At 42.5% G+C, this 26,164-nt stretch overlaps 2 protein-coding genes across 3 annotated transcripts; both read right to left on the bottom strand.

Annotated features, from left to right (window-relative positions):
- Positions 1–512: 512 nt before the first annotated feature.
- Positions 513–10,769, bottom strand: LOC135332299 (uncharacterized). The gene is made up of 12 exons (XM_064527684.1): positions 10,650–10,769; positions 10,245–10,536; positions 8,958–9,227; positions 8,803–8,825; positions 7,334–7,370; positions 5,227–5,928; positions 4,622–4,658; positions 3,570–3,869; positions 3,212–3,451; positions 2,878–3,162; positions 2,241–2,810; positions 513–1,463 (listed from the first exon to the last, which is right to left on the bottom strand). Exons 8-12 carry the CDS (start codon positions 3,682–3,684, stop codon positions 1,222–1,224), a joined length of 1,452 nt encoding a protein of 483 aa, XP_064383754.1. The 5' UTR covers positions 3,685–3,869; positions 4,622–4,658; positions 5,227–5,928; positions 7,334–7,370; positions 8,803–8,825; positions 8,958–9,227; positions 10,245–10,536; positions 10,650–10,769; the 3' UTR covers positions 513–1,221.
- Positions 10,770–11,008: 239 nt separating this feature from the next.
- On the bottom strand, positions 11,009–26,162 carry LOC135332274 (protein mono-ADP-ribosyltransferase PARP14-like). Of its 2 annotated transcripts, XM_064527651.1 has the most exons (13): positions 26,041–26,162; positions 25,541–25,831; positions 25,184–25,423; positions 24,825–25,115; positions 24,203–24,772; positions 23,806–24,012; positions 23,431–23,661; positions 21,072–23,380; positions 20,651–20,872; positions 20,264–20,527; positions 18,314–19,598; positions 17,817–18,152; positions 17,333–17,754 (listed from the first exon to the last, which is right to left on the bottom strand). In XM_064527651.1, the coding sequence occupies exons 2-13, from the start codon at positions 25,827–25,829 to the stop codon at positions 17,462–17,464; spliced, it is 6,537 nt and encodes a 2,178-aa protein (XP_064383721.1). In that variant the 5' UTR covers positions 25,830–25,831; positions 26,041–26,162; the 3' UTR covers positions 17,333–17,461. The 2 variants fall into 2 exon arrangements, with proteins under 2 accessions (XP_064383722.1, XP_064383721.1); XM_064527652.1 differs by lacking the exons at positions 17,333–17,754; positions 17,817–18,152; positions 18,314–19,598; positions 20,264–20,527 and adding exons at positions 11,009–11,477; positions 11,787–12,072; positions 12,475–12,738.
- Positions 26,163–26,164: the final 2 nt, after the last annotated feature.

Here is a 26,164-nt window from a genome sequence, read left to right as displayed (position 1 = left end):
AGTGCAGGCAACGAAATTTTTACTCACGAAAACCACCGTTTTCCAAATTTTTTATCCCACGAAAATTACCCGCTATACGGTATATATATTATAATTATACATGTATATGTGCATGTACTATTACATGTATGTACACAAAGATACCTTATACATGTAGAAGACAAAAGGGGCACAGCATAATTATAGACACCAACTACTGCAAAGATACCTTATGCGACCTAACCACTTTAATTGTACTGGTCATACTGGTCAGAGAATGCTGTGTACATTGCATGTGTGCACAATTTATGAGTAACTAACTTGTAAGATTTTCCAAAGTGATAACAGCACTGTCCTATCTCTTTCCTTGGCAATCTGTTGTAGAAATTACAACAATGGGTAAGGAATCGTTATGATGAATTAGATGAAGTTGTATGTGAGCTCCTCCCTGACAAACAAACTGTAGTCTAGGTAACCGCCTTATCAGTCAAGTAGGCTAAAAATCTGTGTCCTTTGATGTAAGCTTTGATGTCTCTTTGTGCATATGTAGTTATAAAAAAAAAAAAAAAAAAAAAAGAAACCTTTGACTAGCTAGGAAGAGTAGCAGCAGTAGGCAGCAGTAGTAGTAGCAGTGCAAGCAGGACTAGACTAGATTAAAAAGTTGGTGGAAAGAATAACTGACCGTTTGGACGTCACCTGGCTGCCAGACTTTCATCTGGACTCTTCCCCCTGAGTAGCTGGCCTTTCTCTAAGCCACAAAACTGAGCAAGAAGCTGAAGAAGCAGCTAGACAGAGACATGTACCTAGCCTTGAGAATTGGGAGGCGTGGCTCAACTAGTTAGCCCAGCCCAGAGGAATTGTTACCGTGGGTACTGAACAACCGTAGAAGTAGGGCTACCCCTGGCTTTACTGAATTAACTAGCTGTGTCTGCTGTCTAGTTGGACCAGATTTAGCTAGATAATGGGGTAGAGAATAGTTGAGCGGTGCTGTGTGTAGCTTGAACTGTACTGGCTGGCAAGAATCTAGTAAGCACCCTATGCACTGATAACTCGTCAGAATGGAGGGTATGTTCTAGGGATCTGGACAGCTGTACATCCAAAGGAGCCAGGGAGTGCCAATCATCTTCTCCCAGTCTCTGACACGCTAAACAAAAGGAGCTAGAACTGGGAGTCCCAGCTAGAATTGCTAGCCGGATCTAGACTAATAGAATGACTTGGAGGCGTGGTGAGGCCGGATCCACACTAATTGATCGACCTAAAGACGCTCCTGTTCCAGATTTCACGAATGGCAAGGAAAGGGTTAAACATTTCCACGCTGGCAACCGACGACCCTAGGCCTGCTAGGGATTGGATATACAACTTCAGAACAGTCTGGTTTCTAGCTTCTTTAGGGAGATCGTTGACTTTAACCTTCCGACACAAACCAGTTGGTGCTGTAGCCATGGCATTTGCTGGCGGGTGGTGGTGGGCAACCTTCTGTGGGCCTGGAATAAGAAAAAACACTCAGTGAAAACATAACCACAGGTTACAACATTATAACAAAACAGTAGAGAATGAAGCACCGCAGGTGCTGATGCCTCGGTGGAGATGCCAAAACTACATAACATAAAGCTGAATTTTATACACATGATGAACATTTTTTAATTTGCATGTCTGCACGCAAACTCAAAGAGTGGGTAATGATCGACCATGATTGTTGTTAAAAACGATCGATGCCAAAGTTCAAGTCTAAAATTAATGGCTGCCATCAGCAGAGCCTTGCAGCTCTCTTCTCACTCTTGCAGCTACCAATAGCTAGCGTTCTAGTACAGACCTAACTACTAAGTAGAGTAGCAACACTCGGTAAACAAGTTTGGCTACGTGCTCTTCCGAAAAGGCTGCAATGGCATTCCAAGTAAGCAAAACTAGGCATAACTCGAGAACGAAGCATTATTTTGCAAATCCACGAATCAAAATCCAAGAAAACATAACTAGAAGCCTATAGAAACTCTTACTTGCACTTCATTGATCCTTGAGCAGCTGTAGCAGTCCACACACACACACACACACACACACACACACACACACACACACACACACACACACTACCGTATACCTTGCTTGCGCATGCGCACCGAGGCATAATGAAGCAAGTCATGTAATGGGTATTACCACAATACCAAAATTGGTACGCAGGAATGTTGGTAGCCTAGGGACTTTACCAGGGAATTCCCCCCAACACTACAATAATCATTAATTTTAATGATAAACATCAAACATACCGTGTTGGCTGCCTTGTACACGCACCTGAGGTGCCCCAGACTGCACAGCGATGGTTGCGTCCTGTCCCCCCCACTGAGGCTGGCCAGAATAGGGGGGATATCCGTAGGGGGGATAGGGCAGCTGCTGACCGTACGATGTTGGAGTAGTGGTCCCCATACTATCAGGATAGGATGCACTATGATGCATGGGCCCATAGTAAGACTGGTGTTGTTGTGGTCCCTGGTGATGAGGATATTGGTCTCCTTGATAATGCCATTGAGGTTGATTCCTAGGGTGGATGTGCTGTCTTCTATTGCTTGGTGATGGGCCATCAATTCCCTCACTTGCAAAACGCCTTCGGTGTGGTACTGGTGGTCTGTTCGTGGGTCTCACAGGTGGTCTCTCCAAGTGAGGAGATGTATTTCCTGGGAGTTGCCTGTCAATGGGTGTGTCATGTACCCCCCAAGCCTCCCTCGGAGCAGTAGGGGGGACTTGAGACGGAGCAAGAGGTTGTGAAGTTGCAGACATGTGCAGGATACTGTCAAACATGAAGTTTTGGGTGGGTGGGTTGTTCACAATGGCTTGTACAGCTGTAACGTACACGTACATGCAGAGATGCAAAATTAATGGGTTTTGATATTGTAGTCACCCACTTACCTGATGGATCGGTGAATGTCAGATAACCCAGTCCTTGCACAATGCTACAGTCAGCTGCCTCAAAACCTGTGCCCTGTTTGATAAAATATTTTAAAGCCTCTGACAAAATATGTAGGTTGTTCAGCATGGTCTCAGGGAGTCCTTGCACACACAGAGCAATAGAGCTGTGTACAGCTGTCGAGGTAGGATAAGCTGGAGAACTGTTTGTAGTACTATTGCAGCCAAGCTCAAGATGGAGATTAAAACCAAACAGCTGTGTTTTCTTTCCAGCCAATTCCATGGCAACTGCATAGATGCTCAGTGAAATAAATTATAGCATAAGAACAGCCCTCACATGTAGGACACATGAAGGTGATCATTGCAGACTCTTTGTCAGCTGACATCTGTACAGAATGTATCTGTTGGCCATCAGCTTCTCTTCGGAAGTGGCTCTCTAGAGCTGACTCATAGACAAATGGTGGAAAGCCTGTAACTACGAGGCAGAGGGTAGTCAGGTCGATCTGAGTTAGACGGAGTGGTTGCTTGGAGAGGGGGTCAAGGAGGTCAGCACTGGTGGATACCAGCTGCTGTATGACTGTAGGAGATGAATTATGTTATGAACAATGGCAAATATAAATTCATAGCTAGCTTTCAATATACACCCCCCTCCTCCCCCGCCGATAATACAGTGCAATATTCTAAAAGCAACATACCTCCTGGGTCTGGGTTAACAAACTCCACAATAGCCCTGCTCCTGTCCTGAGACACAATGATCTCTCTCACTCTGTCCTCGCCACCTACCCTCCCTCCAAGAAGCCATCTAAGCATGCCAGCATTGTCATTGGTAGTAATCGGTTGGGTTGCTTCCACGAGCACCCCTAGCCTGGGTGGAGGTGGGGCTTGTGAGGGTAGTGCTACTTGTGAGGGGGGCAGAGGCTGTGAGGGTGCTGTTCTAGGCCGGGAGACCCTCGGCTTGGAGCGTGGAGGGGAATTTTGCACAGGTACGTCCTTATCTGCAAAAGGGTCGATTATTTTAATATTAAATAATGTACAGCATGCAGCAGTGGACTGTCACCTAGAGTTCTGCATTATCTGTACTGTAGGGTTAATTTCTGTACAGCAGTGCAGTACTAGCCTAAAAGTACTAAAAGAAGTACTTTTTGGAAGGAACGGATGATGCTATGAAGAGACTGCAACAGCCTTCAATGTGAGTCAAACGGCACTTGACTCCAGGTATAATGACATAAAAGCTAGTTGTCATGTGTACGAGTTCAGAGTGTTCATTTAAAAGCGGACAATTTTTGCTAGTAGTATAATTTATACATGTAGTGCTAATTTACTTAAGCGCTGATGCTATAATTACTATAGTCGAGTCTGCTGTGATCCTGATGTATTGGTAGCTCAGTCTATAATGTTTCTGCAAGAACTTTTGCTATCCAATCAAAAAATTTCTGCATTTCTAGCCTAGCGTGCATGATGTTCCTCTGGCTATTTTTCCTCTTTTTTAAGCAACTACGTTTCTCAGCCATTCTTCTTTCTACTTGAAGGCGTTAACTTCCAGCTTCAATTAAAGATTTGGAGCATGCTTTATGCTTCTAACCAAGCTTAATACATTTCTGAGCGTTTCTTGGTGCTTCCAGGGCGGATATATTACAGTTATCAGCACAATGAAAAAACAAATCAGTCTATAATATTGAGGCAAATTCATCCCACCTCTATTAGGTTCACGAAAGTATCCTGTCAACAATACTATATAAAGACTCACCTGAAAGCGACGCATTGCCAGCTTCACCCTTTAAGCCCTACAGCATTTATATATTGAGAGTTACTATACATTTAGTACCCATGCATGCAGTGTATGGTATAAGCTTGAAACATGCAGACAAGTGTCAGAGCAATGATGCATTACAGAATCAAGCTATCATGTATAATTATTAGTTTACAGCAGATTCTAAACTGTTACAAAATAATTATTATGCTGGGTTTCAAATACGAGGCTATTTGAGTTTTTGTATAGATTACACACAAAAGACACGCAAAGAGTGAGCATGCATGCATGTACGTGCATGGGCATACAATTTCGCATGATAGTTAGAAACACAATGCAATATACGGCTTGTACTAGCTGCTTAATTTTTGTCACAACTGCACTATACTATAGTCCATGCATGCAGTTATAATAACTTATAGGCACCATGCACTGGCATAATTAAACCAGGTTTAGCTATTATTTATAGCTTACACTTTGCATGTACGCTCACAAATCCCCCTTATAATTGAATCAGATATTACTATAGAATCGGAGGTTGCAGACAATAATTATACGAGATATTACGTCCCTAATTGAGAACAATTTAAGGTATAAATCACCTCAGCTTTATAAGTATTCCCACAGCGTAGCTCGATGACCCCTTGACGCTGTAGTGCATTTTCTTGATCCGGTTTTAGTGGGAAGATATCCTTTGTTATGAAAATCGGCAATACAAATGTAAGCTCGACACAGCCATCTTCAATTTTTACAAAGCTTTAAAACACCCTCATTTAAGTTCAAGATTGAGCATAAATTCCACTCGAATAGCTTCAGTCGACTCACTTCACAATTGTCGTAAGTAGAATCAAGCTTTACGATCACATTTTCTCCGGAGCCTGAACTAATATTCCCTTTCACTACTCGCCTCTTAGCATACCTTATAAAACTGGTTTTGTAGAGTTTCATATGGTCTTTATCCTCGTCCGTTCCTAATTTGTTTGTAATCTGCTCAATAATATCATAGCCAAAGAAGGAGAAATAGTCAGCAATAATTCGCAAAATTTCTGCGATAGTTGAGCATTGATCTAGATTTCTTCTTTGAGTTCTAAAAACACATTGATTTCTTCCACAAAACACCTTCTTTAAACAGTTAAACCCCATCAAGCAAGCAACTACAGATTCCTTTGCAATTCTACGAGTTTCAAGTGAATCCCATAGCTGACACACAAGAGTGTTGAACTTGATTTCCATCTGTGTCGAATCTAGTTCTAAATTGTCTGTTACTGGAGGCATATTTGAGACTTGAAGTTGGCTGCTTGCACCTGCATGAAAATTTAAGTGTAAGTATCAATAATATAATACTGTGTGGTATAATGCATGTATAATACTATAGCACAATGATATTTATGTATACCCGCAAAGTTAATACCGTATAATTATAGCGGGTAATTTTCGGGAAGTATTTCGTGGGTAATATTTTCGTGGTTGGAGCTTGCACTGCAGGTAAAAGTAAGCAAGGTCACTTCATTCGTGGGTAAAATATTCGTGGTCAGACCTTCAACCACAAAAACCACGAATATTTTGCCCCATGAAATTACCCTCTATATGCATGCATGCAGTGGTAAGCTTGCTCATTATTCATTGTGGTCAAACATCAAAGGATTGTACCGTACCGTACTCTACCGAGATTACACCCACATCCGAAATTACGCCCACCCTAACTTTTGAGCGAAAGCTCCTGCATATTTGCCTTGAGAATACACCCACCAGGAAGTGATGCATTTGTCAGTGAGCAAGTTGTCAAGAAAAAGTTTATTGTGTACGCTGGTTAGCTCTGAATATAGCTAGATATAGCTAGATCCTATTTGCAAGTATAAAGAGACAAGGACAATCTTCTCTGAATCTCTGTTAAAGACTCTGGCAGTGACAAGGAACAACCTTCTGATGCAGAATCTTGACTCTTTATACTTAGCTACTTTACCAATGTATTACTTGTATTTTTCTTAATGAGTGGGCTTAATTTCGAGGCAAAACTCACTGTTTTCGAAATTAAGCCCATCCCACCTAGCTGTTTTGTAGCATGCAATTAGGGTGAGCGTAATCTTGGTAGAGTACGGTAATACTGTTGTACATGCCTGGGTAATATCAAGAGCAAATGATACTATGCATAGTATTGCGGATTCACTATCGTATAACCACATTTCCTTGTTTGTAATGTGCTAAGTGCTCTGTACATGTGCGGATGATATATAATGCGTTTATCTAATAATAGTGAATATCATAAAATGATATGGCGGTTTGCATACATACTATATTACTAGTGAGCATCAAACATTTGCGATGGTTGATCAATTTGCAACAATAAAATCTGTAAAACCTAAATTATTACTAGTAAATACACACGATCCTTGCCATAACGCAATAGTTAGATCGCAAAGGGTCAAATTTTCTGCTGATTTGGCTCATTCGCAAAGGTTTTTCACCAGCAAAATATCCTAGCAATACGTAGTAAGCCGCCCCATCTTGATCCTCCTCCTCATATGCTCCTGGTAATAAATTATAAATATCGCCCAGGATGTGGTCAATATACCAGGATAATATTGATATTACCTACGATTGATTTGACGCAAGGCTAAGGCTACATACATAGTAGACTGGTATATATACGTTTATTATTATCTACATGGCTTAATGTTAACGCTTATATAGTATAGTATAACATCTTACCGCTTGATGTCTCACTTGCATTTGTGCTTCGTGATATCTGTGTGCATGTATAAGGACAAACAGTGACTGCACGCATACATTTTATCCACTATCCCTAACAGCACCATGATCTAGAATATATACCCTTATAGTTAAGTTTGATCAGCTTTAGAATGCTCATAGAATTGAAGCTTCTCTCTAGACATTTTCATACGAAAGCATATGCCAATGTGATCTGAGGTGATAATGATAATGACATTATTTACTGTAGCCTCGCAAAAATACGCCCACCCTTTTGTGCAAGAACTTTAGCCATTACAGACAAGACTGGACATTATATATTTCAAACGGTGAGGTTTTACTCGAAAGTACGCCCACCATGCAAATACTCTCGGTCTCGTACCAAGGTTTATTATGCATGCGCAAGTGAGGTATACGGTAGTGTGTTTGTGTGTGTGTCTGTGTAGACTGCTACAGCTGCTCATGCGTTAAGGATCAATGATGTCCAAGTAAGAGTTTCTATAGGCTTCTAGTCATGTTTTATATTCGTGGATTTGCAAAATAATGCTTACATGGTTCTCGAGTTATGCCTAGTTTGCTTAGTACTTGGAATACCATTAATTGCAGCCTTTTCAGAAGAGTTCGTAGCAACACTTATCCATGAAGTGTTGCTACTCTACTTATAGTAGTTAGCTCTGCACTAACTATTGGTAGCTACAAGAGTGAGAAGAGAGCTGCACAAGGCTACTGTACGTGTACTGATGCAGCCATTATTTTAGACTTTGTACTTTTAGCATCATTTTTAGCATCAATCGTTTTCCTGCAAACACAAATTAGCATACAACAAAATTAATGCATCATCAGTGGCATGTGCTATGTGTATTGGCAACAACTAGTAACTTTATACCACTGTCTGAGTGGCTGTAGAGAGATACTGCTAGACATCAACACTATAGGGGACTCAAGAGAGGTACCCCCCCCCCCCCACACACACACACAGAGTAAGGTCACAGTCCTGATACTTTTACAGTGTTAGAGTTCATTGAATATTTGCCTGTTCTATTACCATACTCCCTAGTTCATGATTGTACTTTGACACATTCACCGAGGCGTCAGCACCTGCGGTGCTTTCATATATACAAGTCTTAATTGTAGCCTGTGATACTTCACTGATAGCATTATGAAAAATGCATTCGTATGAACATTTCAATAATGTTCTTAAACCAAAGCATGAGCGCATGATTATACGGCATGATAATGAACATTTCGTGGATAATATTTTCGTGGTTGCTGATTGCACTGCAGGTAAAGATAGTCAAGGTCGCTTTATCGTAGGTAAAATATTCGTGGTCAGAACTTCAACCACGAAAACCAAGAGTATTTTGTCCCCCGAATTACCGGCTATACGGTATTGTACCAATAATAATAGTCACACATGCAGATATGTTATCAGGTATCCCGGAAAAACAATATTAATTTTAATTTCTTACCTCAAATTCTTCTCTCTCACAACCTATAATTATGTGCATGCGTATGTAAATATCCAGTAATCATTATGGGAAGCATGAATTATAAAGTTATGCATGCTCAAATCAAATACTCTATAGCATATATACATAATAGTGAATAAAATGCAGCCACTTACTTTCCTCTATCGCTTCAGCTGCATCATTTCTCTCCACTGTTGAGTGCCTGAGAGCAGTACACATGTCTCCCCAAGTTAGAGTACCACCGGACTGTAGCCGATGTGCTAGGACTTCACGCAGGCACACATCATTGTCACGATACGTATCACGGAAGTTTGTTAACTTTCCGTAACTCAGCCTCAACACCAGTCCCAAGTTGAACCAGTTTGGACCAGCACTCCGCGCCTTCTCATACACCTCAAGGAGATCAGAAAGAGTCAGAATAGTATCTGCATCACAATGATAATAACATACCGTATAGCGGGTAATTTCCTGGGGGCAAAATATTCGTGATTGAATAAGCATAATTCTCACTAAAACACCCAGCCTGACCTGTACTTCCACATATTTATTATTGTTATACAGATGTCCAGTATGCTAGCACCAAAACACAATATTTAATCAAGTTCATGGATCTTATTTTCCTGGTTGCTACAGCTGTTTGCATAGACCTTGCAAAATACCACTGCTTACCACAAAACCACCATACAATGTTGCTATGCAGTATTGGGTACATTCACACTAAATAAAAAGTGACCAATGGTGCATGTCTTCTAGAATAGACTATGGAGACTCATAGAACCGGGAGGATTTGAGTAGAGAATGGTTTACCAACGCCTTACGCTGAGACTTGTGCTGTAGAAAAATTGTTCCGCTAAAGAACCTACTAACTTGCTCACTGCGGTATACCGGTTTTGACTATCAAGTCCAAACATATTTTTCTACTAGATAAGCACCAAACAATATTTTGTGATCTGTTAGTGTTTAAGGTACTTCGTACTAACACTTTCTTCAGCCTGAAACTTCTTCAAACCTCACCATAATTACATGAGTTTCCATACCACCAAGAGTAGATAAAAGCATTACTCTTGATACCACCTTATAGCAGGTACTTTTCAAGGGTCTACTCAAAAAGTACCCGATATACAACTTCTAGAACCCATCATTGCTCAGGACTGCATGTTGTTTGCATAGCAACATTGTATGATGATTTTGTGGTTTTGTGGTAATGCAGTGAGCTGATTATTTTTGCAAGGTCTATGCAAACAGCTGTATACTTGTACTGCAAGTATATTGCTTCGTTTGTGGTTAAAAATTTCTCAACCACGAATATTTACATTTACCCCCCCCCCGAAAAGTACTCACTATAAAGTACTCACTATATATAGTAATCGGTTCACTTAAATTAAGTGAACGTACCAATAATATGACCATAATATTTTATTCAACAGAAAATTGAAACGTACCCAGTCTAGGTCCAGGGTTTAGCTCCACATCTCCAGCCAATAATAGGAGAAGAAAGAGAGAGTAAAGTAATACAACTATCATCATGACCACAGTTGAAGGGGGGCTATATAAAAACATGTGATCTGACTGCATGTGATCAGTTCACGATTGATCAACAATTTGTCTTTCTTTGCCGGCAGGGTGTTCGTTGTAATAGTTACAAGATGTATAACTGTGTTCCTTGATTCGGTGCTTCTAGTGACTTTAATGCACGATATATACTGGTAACATCTTCCGCCACAATCTTTGACACTGCACTGGGCATAAATATACAGTTTGAAAGCAACATTGCTACTATATATATATAAATTATAGATCTATAATTATATATAGACTATTATATTATAGCTATAGATTTTCATTACAGTGTAAAGTCTATCTGATGATCCAGGGAGCTTTTTACGTGGCTGCCATCCTTGAGGAACCACCATTAGCATTGCATTGATACTCAACTCCACAGCATGCACTAGCCTAGTCTCATGAATCAGCCGCACCTTTGACACCAATGGTGCGGCTGATTCATGAGACTAGCACTAGCCTAGCCCATGCATCCACCCCTTTTGGTACCATTGACAGGAAATGCATATCGCTTCATGATCAGCTATAAGGCTATCCTGAAAGTGAATCAATTAGCCTTCAGTTCCAGGCCTATTTTTCTTTAACCGTACGTACATATAATTATGTAGGTAGACTCTAGTCTACGTAGGACAAAATTGCAAATTAATTGCAAAAAAATGTACAAAAAAAATTGTTATTGCCATAATTATAAACAATGAATATGTATAGACTACATTGTCAGGAGTGCAAAATAGTACCTAATAATTATCTAACACTATAATAACAGTTTCTATACCTATCTACACACACTACATAGATCTATATACACACATAATTACAATCCTATTTAAGTTTCTTGAATGTGATAAGGTACTCGGGATAAGCCTGGGCATCAGTTAAGGCTATGAACATAGTTGGAGACTTCACATTATCGACTAAAGTATCAAAAAATGCATTGGAGCCAGGTGTCAGTGGAGGGGCTGTCTTCATGCCTTTATTGCCGAGGGTATACTCTCCGATGATCACACGACACACAAACATGTACCGGAGGCCACTCTTGTCAGGTACTGCAAACTTGTCCTGGGCAGAGTAGGAAGACTCCACTGCAAAGTACACTCCCCTCCCAAAGCGAGCAGCTGGAAAAAGATGGATAATTAGTATAATCAGGTATAATATAATTGCATGGCTAAGAGTGCAATATGGGATTAATAGCACGAGTAACAAGCAATGCATGGCAAGGATATACTAATTGCACGAGGCGCAGCCGAGTGCTATTAACCTTGCCAGTGCTTGTTATGAGTTATGTCAAACGTGCGGTCGTCAAGGCAGTAATTGCATGTCGTTAATGACGACGTGCAATTACTGATACGCAATTAATCACTGTACGAATCACAGCAAATAATAGGACAACATGCGATTATACATGCAATTAGCACTTCATCTACCATTTGCATCAGCAGCAAAGTTTCTGTTGAATCCCTGCACTGCAATCGGTTCAAGGCTCTTCTTTCTGGACCCATGGAACAGCCTCTTCACTAGAGGGTCTTTCTTGTTCTTCACTCTGATGGAGGCTTTTAAAGCAACGTGTTTGACATACTCAGTTATATTCTCAATCTTCTCAACCTTCTCGATGGAGTATTTGACACCTTCTTTTCTCAGTGACTCCTCAAACTCTTTAACTGCTTCTATATACTCTGGTGTCCCTGAGTCCACTTCAATCCTGGTCATCGGCTGATGTATTTAGAGAATAAAGAAAAAATCCCCAAGCGGGAATCGAACCCAAACCTTATCTATTATGTAATCTACTAAGCCACCACCCTAACCACTAAGCCACACCTATTCTTCCCCTACCACATACATATAATTATGACCCAGAGATATTGTCTTTACAGTGGGTTGTAGACTTGCAGTGCACTCGCAACAGAAAATTGCCAACAGCAAAACCACAATTGCTGCTGTTTGGCAATTCTCTGTTGCAAGTGCACTGCAATCCACTGCACCAGTTGTTACCATTAGCTAAGTTTTGGGGTTCACTAAGATATTCTCAGGGCTACATAATTGATCAACATTTTTATGGTTACTATAAGTTACGATAAACTATTCAACAGCAAATATGAATGCTAACACACATACCTGTGCAGTGGCTTCCCCACTCATTTGCTGGGCGAACTCTTTGCTGAATGCTTGGAACACATTCTTCTCATAGATTACAAAGATGAACTTCTGAATGGAACTTGGGTACTGGGAATGGAAAGTGATGACCTCTTGGAACAGGATTTTAGCTGACACGTTCTCAGGATAGCCGAGATTAGCCACACCGAGTGATGGGATGGCAATGGAGGACACACTCCTGCTCCTGGCTATGCGAAGAATCTGTCGAACCGTTTCTCGAAAAACCTGTACACACTGATGCAACGAAAAAATGCACATCACTTATAGAATTGGTTGTAAAATAGATTATTTGAAGCCCCTAGTACAATGTACGTGTAATATATATGTAAGGTTTTAGTTGAGAGACTACAACTCACACTCTCAGAATTGGCTGTTTTGTACTTAGGCAGAGCAATGTGAAAGATTTTATTACACTTCAAGTTTTTGGCACCCGTGACTGCCACCTGTCCCGGCTTCAGTGGAGCGTGCACTGAGCACTCTTTCTGTAGATCATCACCACTGGTCTTTAGTAGGAGCTGAGACACTTGTCCATGCTTCAGGTTGAGTTTGGTATTGGTGGAGTTGATGTACACATCAGCCTAGTGGAGCAAAAATAGAAGATTAGTTAAAGTTAGTGAGATTTGTTACAATGTACGTAAAGCAGCTACAGCCATGTACCCTAGGGTATATGAATGTACACCCTAGATTTGTACCCTGGAGAGTATCCTGAGAGTTTCAATGGATATTCCTTAGTGTCAGAGCACATCATGGTACAAGTGAATTTAAAAAAATCTAACACAGTCATTAACACAAGCCTGTCAGTGTACCTGTTGTTGCAGCAGGTCTCCGTTGACTATAGTGATGAAGTTACCAAGGTTACTGGAGATTGTCTTGACACTAGCAGCCAGAGGAGCAGGTCTTTCCTTCTTAGCAGCCAGCAATGGCAAACCCAGTGGTACCTTCTGATGAATTTGGTAGTTTCTTGTCTGAAAAGCACCCTGAAACTCGTTGGCATGATGGAGCTCCTCGACAAATACAGAGACTTGCAGATCTGAACTGGTTTGGTTGCTAGCAGCATCCATGACGAGTCGTACAAACGTGTTGGCAGGATAGTGGAGGGGGGCAGAGGTCAGAGGGGGAATCAGAATAGACCCACTGTGTGCAATGTTTTTCACATCTTCGTACAAAGCTTCAAAGATGAAGTTAGCATTAGTCTCTGTACCACTTTGCCAAGATGGCAGGACACAGTGAACCAGCTGTGAACACTTAAGTTGCCCATGACGTGTCCTGAACACCTCGCCAGGTTTAAGCTCCATGAATTGCAAGACTTTTTGTTCGAAATCCTCCATTGCATCAGCTCCTCCAGATTTAAGGAGATGCTTGAGGCATCCAACTTGTGTGTTTGGATCGGACATGATGAAATTCACAATAACTCCTACGGGAGTATTTTGGTCAAAGTCTCCAGTGTAAACGGACACCCGTGACCCACTAGGGGAAGTCCCAGCGCACACTTGCCGGGGGAGTTCACCTTCCACTTGAGCAGCTGCCTCTAGCTCGTTGGTATCACCATTTTCAAGAGTTACTTTGATTCGAACTTTCTCATCTGTTTCTAGTAGACGCAGTTTATCTTCCATACTCTCGAGCACATGCACGGCAGCTGGCACACCAGTGATGCGTGACTCCTTCTTGCACACCTTCTGTAAAAGCATTGATACTTGTACCTTAATGTCGTCCACCACCCCAGGCTCTCCAGAGATCACAATCGCATTAAGATCAGGTTTAGGCCACTCGATTTTTACTTGCTTTTTCTTTGCTTGATCCTTCACTTCATTCAAAAAATTTCCCTTTATGACAAACCATTCGCTCTGACTGACAGCCACACACTCCTCAATGTTAGATTCTTTAGGGAGGTCACTGACTTTAACCTTCCGACACGGTGCTGTATACGTAGCCATGGCATTTACTGATGGGTGGTGGGCAGCCTCTGGTGGAGGACCTGGAATAAGAATGGAAAAACCCTTAATGAGAACATATACCACAGGGTTAACAAAGTAATCATGTGTCAATGTGAGATTGAGGTACTGATTGTTGGTTTACATTGTAGTATCAACTAGGGATGCTTTCAACACCAGGAATGTTAGGAGCTCAGGGACTTTACGGGGAATTCCCCCTACTATATGTTGCATCAGGACTCCTGGTTGCATGAGTACATAGCCTCAATTCCAGCCGCGAAGAAAAAGGCAGCCTGGTATACCTTGTAGGCGCATGCGCGAAATAATTGACAGCAATTTCATCATACAAATTGTAAAAAAACAGACAGATTAAGTTGCAAAAAAGAAGAATACGTATGACAATTAAGGTGACCACAATGGCAGCTTTCAGAGACACTAATCAAAGTAGAATAATTATGCTGCAGCAGTGTTGCTTCTTCTAGCTCTATTTATCAAAAAACAGTTCAAGAAACCCTAGCTCCCAGACAGCTAGAAGGAGTGGTGGCCAGCTAGGAAGACTGGTGGACTCTTTAATACATCAGTAGATCTTGAGTGAATAACTTCCTGAGTGTCAAGTTAAAGCTTATTAAAAGCTTTCAGGAGTGATCATTAGCTTCTTTATCTTCAGCAATGACTATCTTGTCGAACATAAAGGCAAGATTTGGTAGCAGAAGACTTGCCTGGTCCATATTACCACAGCCTCATCAGGGGACCCACAGGAACATATATGCCTTTCCTATAACATCTGAAGCCTTACAGTGTAGGGTGTAGAGACTTAAATTGGCTTGATACAATAAAGGGCATAAGAACTCAGTCATCTTTGCTCAATACTTCTAAATAAGTTCTATGTAATGGGCTGTAACTTCAGAATACAAATAGTATACGGTTTATTTTACTGACAGTATCTACAAACACACGGATTACCCCCTTTTTGGGGTAATATACGCGCATGCGCATACAAGGCCGCCTTTTTCTTCGCGGCTGGAATCGAGGCTAATGAGCACAGTGCAATATGCCAGATATTGGCTAAGTAGTAATTAGTGGTAATTAGTGGTCGAGGGCCGTAGACCGTAGAACCCTTAAACCCAATGAGAACATTATACCACAGGGTTGACAAATTAATCATGTGTCAATGTGAGATTGAGGGTACTGATTGTTAGTTTACATTGTAGTATCAACTACCAGAGGAGGTCCGACAGGTGCGGTGCAGCTCAAGTAATTAGCCCTTGATTACTCTCAGCAAAAACATACGATGTGGCGGATAATTATTGTTCAATCAAAGGCTAATTGCTTGAGCTGCACCGCGCCTGTTGGACCTCCTCTGATCAACTACTAGCCTCGAGACCAGGCCGATTAAAATACGGCCTGGTCTCTATTACATGGGTGATAGTGCACATGCGCGAACTGAGTCACCTAGAATCTGGGTGACTCGTATACTTTAGTAAACCTTTGTAAAATTAAACCGTAAACTAGTTTGTTTACTAGTTTCTTTCCGTATTAATTTTAACAAATACTTGTCTCCTGTGAAGCTGTGGCTTATGCTCTCTATTGCATTGTCGAGAAGACTTGCTGGCTAGCTGTGGCTATCACTAAACAAATAAATGCTATACAAGAAGGAATAGCTCTTACTATGAAGTCGTGGGAGGTCAAGGCCTGTGGTGTCTCTAAAAGTATACTAAAGCAGTTTGAAGGACTATTATATTATTGCAAACGTTTATGAACAGTACAGCTTATCCATAGCATGAAACCATCCTATATAGCACTTAGATACATAATAACCAAGTCAAGCAATGTCCTTTGCTGTTTCAGCTTCACAGCAGGGAAAGAGAAAAGTGTTGACATGGAGTATTTCAAGCTAAACTCAACAAAAAGTAAAAACAGAGTAAAGACAACGGACTTAGAGCTTGTCAGTGGTGTAAACTTACTTCTCTAGAGTACCTCCCAGCTCCTGAGTGATTGCTAGTGGATAGGAGAGCTAGAAACAGTTAAAATACAACCTGAGTACGGTAAAAACTAAAATATTCGTGAGCGCGAAATCACAACTCGGAGTGTTTCACCCATTGACACAGGGTGGCCTGGTCGTTTCCAATCCCTTTCCTGTTCTATCCATGATAAAAGTAACATATAATTATGTATAATGCTAATGTCACATGTCACATCCAGATCTACATGTATATATACCTTGCTGGCTGCCTTGTACATGTACATCAGCGATGGCTGTGTTCTGTGCCCCCGGGGGGTAGGGCAGCTGCTGTGCCGGAGTGGCCCCCACACTATCAGGATAGGATTGACTGTGATGCATGGGCCCATCTCTGCAAAGATACATATAGTCTATTATAATAGAACATGCAGCAGTGGCCTGTCACCTAGAGCTCTGCATTATCATGCAGACTAATCTAGATCTACTGTACACAGTATAATATACTCAATCTTACTCTCTTAGAACGCACGTTCTTAGAAATGTGATTCTCTGCATGCCAGGGGTTTGAATAACTCTAGATCTACTAGGCCCATAGATATATCTAGACAAGACAACTTATATATAGAGCTTACTGCACACCACCAGTTAATTTCTCTTACACATGATCCAGCGTACGTCTATTTCTAATCGATCGCAAGGATGGTACTCGTTTCACTTTGGACATTGTCGCACAAAGCTAAGGGAAGAGATAGACCACTGCACACATGCAGCTATAGTCTAGCCTCGATCCCAAGCCGCTCTTCCTCGCTGGTAGGGACGCGCACTTCTTCGAGATCAAGAGGAGAGTACCTACACATTATGGGTTCCTCTGTGCAGGCCCGCGAAAAAAAATCAAAGGAAACTGCTCTGAACACTTTTGTGGCAGCTACAGTATAATTATAACGTTTTTTATCAGTATAAATTATAGCAAAACATAAACACGTCCTCAGACCGGCTATAAAAAATAGCCACTATAAACAGTCTCTATACCTACTATCTATATACAAGTTGTAAACACTCAATTAAGTTTCTTGAATGTGATAAGGTACTCGGGATAAGCCTGGGCATCAGTCAAGGCTACAAAAATAGTTGGAGAGTTCACATTTTCAACTAAAGTATCAAACACTGCATTAGAGCCAGTTGTTAGTGGAGGGGCTGTCTTCATGTCTTTATTGCCTTGGGTATACTCTCCGATGATCACACGACACACAAACATGTACCGGAGGCCACTCGAGTCAGGTACTGAATATTTGTCCTGGGCAGAGTAGGAAGACTCCACTGCAAAGTACACTCCCCTCCCGTAGTAAGCAGCTGGATATAGATCGAGAAATTTTTAAAAAGTATGTAAATTAGCACCTCAATAATTTACTTACCATTTGCATCAGCAGCAAAGTTTCTGTTGAATCCCTGCACTGCAATTGGTACAAGGCTCTCTTGCCTGGACCCATGGAACAGCCTCTTCACTAGAGGGTCTTTCTTGTGTTTCACTCTGATGGAGTCGTTCAAGGCAACATGTTTGGCATACTCAGTGATATTCTCAATCCTCTCAACCTTCTCGATGGAGTATTTGACACCTTTTTTTTTCAGTGACTCCTCAAACTCTTTGACTGCATCTATATACTCTGGTGTTCCTGAGTCCACTTCAATCCTGGTCATCGGCTCTCTCTTACCACCCGTGCTGTGGGGGGTCTCCCATGTGGGGGGGAAATCTGCACACAAGTGTAGGGCATTCATTCACATACATGCAGGTTTAGAGAGCAAATACACACAATAACATTAATTTGCTATCAAGGGGGAGGGGCATGCAGGAATAACAGTCATGCTGTACAAAGGGTACAATACTTCATGCTACACACATAAATATACATACCGACTGATCCCATTGACTTCTTAGAACGCATAATGTTCCTTCTCTTTCCAGTCGTTTTGTCCGTTTCCATATAATTCTGAATATCAATCACCACGACAACATTGTCCACAGTCAGCTCAATAGCTTTCAGTCCCTTGTTAAAGGCACGCTCTAGTCTCATGCTAGCCTCAGGGGGGTATGCTTCATACCTCCCATCATCGTCTGCACTCAACCACTCTAAATCACGAAGCTCAATCATCGATCTCTCAATATCACTTAAAATCTTTTGAATCTCGCTGTGAGCTCCCAAAACTTTAGATGTCTCCCCAGAAATATGAATCTCTTTTATTTTGGCCACCATTTTCACATGAACGCCGTGCTTGTCCCCGATTTGTACTATTTCTTTCACGTCGTCGTCAATCAGCTGTTCAATGTGGGCACCTGTTATTGTCTTTGTTGTGGACTTTTCTTTGATCAACTTTTTCAAAGTGTCCGCAATTTTCTCGCATTGGGCATCAGAGGCTCCAAAGATCGTGAAGACAACTATGGGGTTTGGTATGGAGCGTGAGAGAGCCCAAATGGGTGGAGCCTTAAGTGAAGCCCCACCCCCTGCCTGAAGCTCCTGGCTTTCGCTATTGACCTTATGACTACTGCCGACAAGGCGGTTCCACAAACTAGGGGGTGGCCTTGTATCCAATGAGCTGTTACCAAAGAATTTGCAGTAGAAATCATTGAACTGCTTGTACAGTTCTGGATCATAAATGACCACTCTTATTGACTTCACAGATTGTGGATGTGTCTGCCCAAACTTCTGAAAGGCTTTGAGCATCGGCTCGGCTACTTGCTCAACCGAATAACCACCCCCTCCCAAACCAAAGGCTGGGAAAGATATCGATTTCATTTTCTCGTGTTCAGCTTTTTGTAGACAGTCAATAACAATCTTCTCAATGAGCTGGCAGTGGTGAGTGGATGACTTTGCTATTGACCCTTGGTGAGGTACGTGGGCATGGATTATCTTTCGACAGCGGAGTTTCCCAACAGCTGGTGTGACGACAATTTGCCCGTGATCCAATCGCATTCCATTTTCAACATACTGTTTACATATCTTCTGTAGCTCATCACCAGCCTTCTCAAGAATTGCCTTGGAAACGGCCGATTTGTTGAGTGTCATATCCTCAGAGGTAGTGTTGACAATGATGTCAGTCGACTCCTCGGCAATATTGCCCTGGGCTATTATGAGGGTGGTGCTCCCAATGGGCGGGGCTAATGCTACTGCTGCTGCTGGAGAGGAAGCTGTTGGAGGTGCCTGTGTGTGTGTGTGTGTGTGTGTGTGTGTGCGTGCATGCGTGCGTATGTGTGTGTGTGCGTGCGTGCGTATGTGTGTGTGTGCGTGCGTGCGTGTGTGTGTGTGTGTGTGTGTGTGTGTCAGTTTGTGCTACTCAAGTTGGAATGTGTAGTTTCCATGAAACGAAACTGGGGGACTAGGTATGATGTATTCAGAAAAAATCCCCAAGCGGGAATCGAACCCAAACCTTATCTATCATGTAATCTACTAAGCCACACCTATTATTCCCCTAGTCATCAGTCATCACATACATATATTATGACCCAGAGATATTGTCTTTACAGTGGGTACGTTGTAGACTTGCAGTGCACTCGCAACAGACAGCAAAACCACAATTAGATTGCAAACTAGTTTTGAAGGCCATTGCAGTATCTTCAGTCTGGTGAGTAGCAAATCTGTTGGCTATTCTACCTACCTAGTAGGTAGCTCTGCACTAGGACCTAGCTATTGCAAGAGAGGCTGAAAAAAGCTCATTACATGTAGCAGATGCCATTAACTATGGACTGCCGAGTTTGGTATCAACTGCTGTTTGGAAATTCTCTGCTGCAAGTGCACTGCAATCCACTGTACCAGTTGTTACCATTACTAAACTATTCGATGGCAAATACGAATGCTAACACACGCACCTGTGCAGTGGCTTCCCCACTCATTTGCTGGGTAAACTCTTTGCTGAACACTTGGAACACATTCTTTTCATAGATTACAAAGATGAACTTCTGAATGGAACTTGGATACTGGGAATGGAAAGCAATGACTTCTTGGAACAGGATTTTAGCTGACACATTCTCAGGGTAGCCGAGATTAGCCACACCGAGTGATGGGATGGCAATGGAGGATACACTGTTGTCCTTGGCTATGCGAAGAATCTGTCGAACTGTTTCTCGAAAAACCTGTACACAATGAAGATAGTGTACCATTAGAATCAGCTGCATGTAGAAATACTTAGTTGAAGCACCTACCTAGCTAGCATATAGATGTATGTAAGGGGCTTTATTCCGGAAGCTACAACTCACCCTCTCAGAATTGGCTGTTTTGTAGTCAGGCAGAGCAATGTGAAAGAGTTGATTGCACTTCAAGTTTTTGGCTCTTGTGACTGCCACTTGCCCCGGCTTCAGTGGAGCGTACTCTGAGCATTCTTTCTGTAGCTCACCACCACAGGCCTTTAGTAGGAGCTGAGATAACTGTCCTTTCTTCAGGTCGAGTTTGGTATTGGTGGAGTTGATGTACGCATCAGCCTAGTAGAACAAATAGAAGATTAGAGTTTGTATACTTTTACCACGAGTGAATGAATATTATCATGCTCTCCTGATTTTATATATAAAATTATAAATATGTATGTAAAGCAATTATTCCATGCTCTAAATGGATTATTGTACAACCAAATTCAAATGCAACACAGTCATTTCACAGTACAAGCCCTCTCAGTCAGTGTACCTGTTGTTGCAGCAGGTCTCCGTTGACTATAGTGATGAAGTCACCAAGGTTACTGGAGATTGTCTTGACACTAGCAGCCAGAGCTGCAGGTTTTTCCTTCTTAGTATTTTTAGCAGCCAGCAATGGCGACCCCAGTGGTACCTTCTGATGAATTTGGTAGTTCCTTGTCTGAAAAGCACCCTGAAACTTGTTGGCATGCTGAAGTTCCTCGACATAGACGGAGACTTGCAGATCTGAACTAGTTTGGTGAGTAGCAGCATCCATGGCGAGTCGTACAAACGTGTTGACAGGATAGTGGAGGGGGGCAGATGTCACGGGGGTGATCAGAATAGACCCAGTGTGTGCAGTGTCTTTCATAACTTCGTACAAAGCTTCTTCGAGGAAGTACTCTTTGTTACCTTCAGTCTCCATAGTATTTTTCCAAGATGGCAGGACACAGTGAACCAGCTGTGAGCACTTAAGTTGCCCATGACGTGTCCTGAACACAGTACCAGGTTTAAGCTCCATGAATTGTGAGACTTTTTGTTTGAAATCTTCCATTGCATCAGCTCCTCCAGATTCAAGGAGATGTTTGAGGCATCCAACTTGTGTGTTTGGATCAGACGTGATGAAATTCACAATAACTCCTACGGAAGCATTTTGGGCAAAGTCTCCAGTGTAAACGGACACCCGTGATCCACTGGGGGAAGTCCCAGCGCACACTTGCCGGGGGAGTTCACCTTCCACTTGAGCAGCTGCCTCTAGCTCGTTAGTATCATCATTTTCAAGAGTTACTTCGATCCGAACTCTCTCATCTGTTTCTAGGAGACGCAGTTTATCTTCCATACTCTCGAGCACATGTACGACAGCTGGCACACCAGTGATGCGTGACTCCTTCTTGCACACCTTCTGCAGAAGCATTGTTACTTGTACCTTGATGTTATCCACCACCAGAGGCTCTCCAGAGATAACAATCGGAAGAGAAGACACTTTAAGCTTTGGTTTAGGCCACTCGATTTTGACTTGCTTCTTCTTTGCTTGATCGTTTATTCCATTAACTTCGTTCAAAAAATTTTTATTTACAACAAACCATTCGCTCTGACTGACAGTCACACGCTCCTCGATGTTAGTGTGCTTCTCTAGAAATCTCTGTACCCTTTCACTGATGCCATTACAGGCAAGTTTTTCACCGGTAATGATGATCGAGCTTGAATCTTCTTGAGCAGTAATGGACACAAAGTGCTCTTCACTGAGTGTGGCTATGAACAATCTCCATTCTTTGCTACTGCACAACCGTATCTTAGCAGGGCTAGTTTCAAACGCCACCTCATGGACATACAACTTCAGACTTTTCTTGACCTTCTTTAGAACCTCCGCATCTTTAGAGAGAAAGCAAATATAGTACTGCACATCACCTGGGATTTGAACTTGTTCCATATCGTACACAATTTGCGGACCAGAAATATCAAAAATTTCGTTTAACTCTTGAGCACCTCTTTGAGAAGAAAGTAGTTTATAGGCCGCCTGAGACAACTGTAATGATTTCTCTTCTGGTGTGTTCTTTTGCTCAACCACTTCGTCAACTTCTGTGTGGCCGGGGGGATTGGCTGTTACAGTAATCAACCCATTGTCTGTGTTGAACTGAATGGCATGAACACTCGTTTTGTTAACTAGTTTCTGGAACTCGTGGTGGTAGAACTTTTCTAAAAATTTAACACGTTTCCGAGGGAGCTCTATCGCACGAATTGTAACTTGATACTGCAGACAAATTTCTGTTGCTTTCTCACAAATTTCAGTAATAATTTCTTTGGAACCAGCTATAACAAAGGAGTCCGGTTTCCTCTTTACCACTAGGACTGAATCCATTTGATCGTAAATTATATCTTGGATATCTGACTTTGCCTCCTTGTTCGGAAAATCAATGGTCTCAATCGATAACTCTTCGAAGTGTTCTTTTAGAGCTGCAGCAACGTTGTCCTTCCATTCATCAATACTGCCAGAGCCTTCAAGAGGTGAAATCACCACAAAATAGTCCTTCCCAACTTTCTCAATATTAGCACACGCTTTCAGTGATTGCAGAGTATCATTGAACTCAGGGAGGCTGTTCTTTAGGTAAAAGTGTTGCTCTTTTGTGAGTGGGTCCCTCTGTGGACTGTGTACCACCACCTGGGTACTGGTGGGGGTGGGGGGATCGTTAGGCTTCAGAGGATCATCTTGTTTTGCTGAGGAGGGGTCAAGTTCACTAGTGTCCATGAACGGATAGTATTCTTTCACAGAAAGTTGCAATCCTTCAACTTCAATTAGTGGCTTGCTTGTTATTTTCTGAACATCTGTAATGCTTGATTTAAAAATTAAAAATTAGTATTAACTTGTGACTTACTGTCAGGGGACTTGAAGATGACTAATGCGTGGGTGGGAGATATCCGCTTCACAGATTCAACAGAGTCGCGTTGTTGGATATAATCAGCCAGCATCAACTTGACGAGGACAACAGGAGTAGTGTCATTGAGGCCAGAGACGAGGACTGTATCTGATGGCTCGAGGGCAGACAGGGCAAGGACCACACCCTCCAATGGGTTCGTCCTAGACAACTGGATGAGCCTGTCTATACCTGCAAGATCAAGAAATTATCTGACTGTAAACCATGCAAATAGTACTATTTATTTGCTACAGCTAACAAGCATTGCTACTTTGTATACTGTTTATACAATGTGCTTATGAGAATGCTGTGTATGTATGCACAATGTATGCTAACTTATAGGGTTTTCCAAAGTGACAACAGTGCTGTCTTTAAACATTTCCACGCTGGCAACCAGCCCTGCTAAGGATTGGAAGTATAACTTCAGAACAGTCTGGTTTCTAGTTTCTTTAGGGAGGTCGCTGACTTTAATCTTCCGACACAAACCAGGTGATGCTGTAGCCATGGCATTTGCTGGTGAGTGGTGGGCAGCCTCTGGTGGACCTGGAATAAGAATGGAAACACATATACCAGAGGGGGTCACCAAGGAATCATGTGTCATTGTGGTACTGATGGTAAGTTTATGTGGCTCATTGTGGGTCATGGGTAGTATCACAATACCGTGCTTTCAACACCAGGAATGTTGGGAGCTTAGGGACTTTACCGGGGAATTCCCCCTACTATATGCTAATACCTTGTTGACTGCCTTGTACATGTGCAGGTTGTACAGGTGCCCCAGACTGCACAGTCACTATGTCCTGTCCCTGAGCTCCCCACTGGGGTTGGCCAGGATATGGGGGGTATCCGTGGGGGGGATAGGGCAGCTGCTGTGCCGGAGTGGCCCCCACACTATCAGGATAGGATGCACTATGATGCATGGGCCCATAGTAAGACTGTTGCCCCTGGTGGTGAAAATATTGGTCTCCTTGATGATGCCATTGGGGTTGATTCGACCTAGGAGGGGTGTGCTGTCTTATATTACTCGATGATGGGCCATCAGTTCCATCACTTGTAAAATGCCTTCGATGCGGTACTGGCGGTCTGCTCGAGAGTCTAACAGGTGCAGTTACTGGTTTCTCCAAGTGAGGAGATGCGTTTCCCGGGAGTTGCCCGTCAGTGGGTGTGTCAGGCACCCCCCAAGCCTCCCTCGGAGCAGTAGGGGGGACTTGAGACGGAACAGGTGGTTGTGAAGTAGCAGACATGTGCAGGATACTTCCAGACATGAAGGTTTGAGTGGGTGGACTGTTCACAATGGCTTGTACAGCTGTAGAGATATTAATAGCAAGTGATGAGACTAAGTTTTTTCACCTACTTACCTGATGAATCAGTAAATGTCAGATAAGCCAGTCCTTGCACAATGCCACAGTCGGCTGCCTCAAAACCGGTACCCTGTTTGATAAACAATTTTAAAGCCTCTGACAACATTTGTGGGTTATTCAACATGGCCTCAGGGAGTCCTTGCACACACAGAGCAACAGAGCTGTGTACGGTTGTCGAGGTAGGACAAGCAAGAGCACTGTTTGTAATACTGTTAACGTTGCAGCCAAGCTCAAGATGGAGATTAAGACCAAACAGCTGTGTTTTCTTTCCAACCAATTCCATGGCAACTGCATTGAACAGAATACAAATGTAGATGCTCAGTGAAACAGTATCAGTATGCGCATAAGAACCTCACCTGTAGGACACATGAAGGTGATCATTGCAGACTCTTTGTTAGCTGATATCTGTACAGAGTGTATCTGTTGGCCATTAGCTTCTCCTTGGAAGTGGCTCTCTAGGGCTGACTCATCGATAAATGGTGGAAAGCCTGTAACTACGAGGCAGAGGGTAGTCAGGTCGATCTGAGTTAGACGGAGTGGTTGCTCGGAGAGGGGGTCAAGGAGGTCAGCACTGGTGGATACTAGCTGCTGTATGACTGTAGGAGATGAATTATGTTATGAACAAAAGAAGTGTCTGATAAAGATATAATTTAAAATTCATAGCTTTCACTATACCGGCACTCCCCCGGCCTGATTACACAGTGTTGTTTTACCTCCTGGGTCCGGGTTAACAAACTCCACAATAGCCCTGTTGCTGTCCTGAGACACAATGATCTCTCTCACTCTGTCCTCACCACCTACCTTCCCTCCAAGAAGCCATCTAAGCATGCCAACATTGTCATTGGTAGCAAACGGTTTGGTTGCTTCTACGAGCACCCCTAGCCTGAGTGGAGGTGGGGCTTGTGCTACTTGTGATGGGGGCAGAGGCTGTGAGGGTACTGTTCTAGGGCGGGGGACCCGAGGCTTGGGGCGTGGAGGGAGATTTTGCACAGGAACGTCCATATCTGCAAAAAAGTGTCGATTATTTTAATATTAAATAATGTACAGCATGCAGCAGTGGACTGTCACCCAGAGCTCTGCATTATCTGTACTGTAGGGTTAATTTCTATACAGCAGTACAGTACAGTACAGTACATGCAGTAGTGATTTTTTGCATGTCAGAGTTTAAATCTAGCGTGCTCCTATCCCGGGTAGCCTATACAAGACAACTTACTTTGAAGCTCACAGACAAACCACCAGTTCTCCTACCGACTCACTGCACTGCACCGTCCATTCTAGCTAAGAATCCTGAAAGTGAATCCTTGCAGCTCTGGGCTGAGCTGACACACCCCCTTGCT

Source organism: Halichondria panicea, chromosome 2, assembly GCF_963675165.1.
Source record: "Halichondria panicea chromosome 2, odHalPani1.1, whole genome shotgun sequence".
NCBI lineage: Eukaryota > Metazoa > Porifera > Demospongiae > Suberitida > Halichondriidae > Halichondria > Halichondria panicea.
The sequence above is the reverse complement of the archived record's forward strand: the minus strand, read 5'-3'. Positions and strand labels throughout refer to the sequence as shown.

Bases quoted from the DNA above. Each gene is read 5' to 3' on its own strand.
- LOC135332299 (XM_064527684.1), bottom strand. From the start codon at position 3,684: ATGCTTAGATGGCTTCTTGGAGGGAGGGTAGGTGGCGAGGACAGAGTG. The intron at 3,163-3,211 runs GTGAGGGCTGTT...GCATCTATGCAG, and splicing joins CACCTTCATGTGTCCTACAT to TTGCCATGGAATTGGCTGGA. The intron at 2,811-2,877 runs GTAAGTGGGTGA...TGTACGTTACAG, and splicing joins GACATTCACCGATCCATCAG to CTGTACAAGCCATTGTGAAC.
- LOC135332274 (XM_064527651.1), bottom strand. From the start codon at position 25,829: ATGGACGTTCCTGTGCAAAATCTCCCTCCACGCCCCAAGCCTCGGGTC. The intron at 25,424-25,540 runs GTAAAACAACAC...CATCTCCTACAG, and splicing joins TGTTAACCCGGACCCAGGAG to TCATACAGCAGCTAGTATCC. The intron at 24,013-24,202 runs GTATTAGCATAT...TTCTTATTCCAG, and splicing joins TGTACAAGGCAGTCAACAAG to GTCCACCAGAGGCTGCCCAC.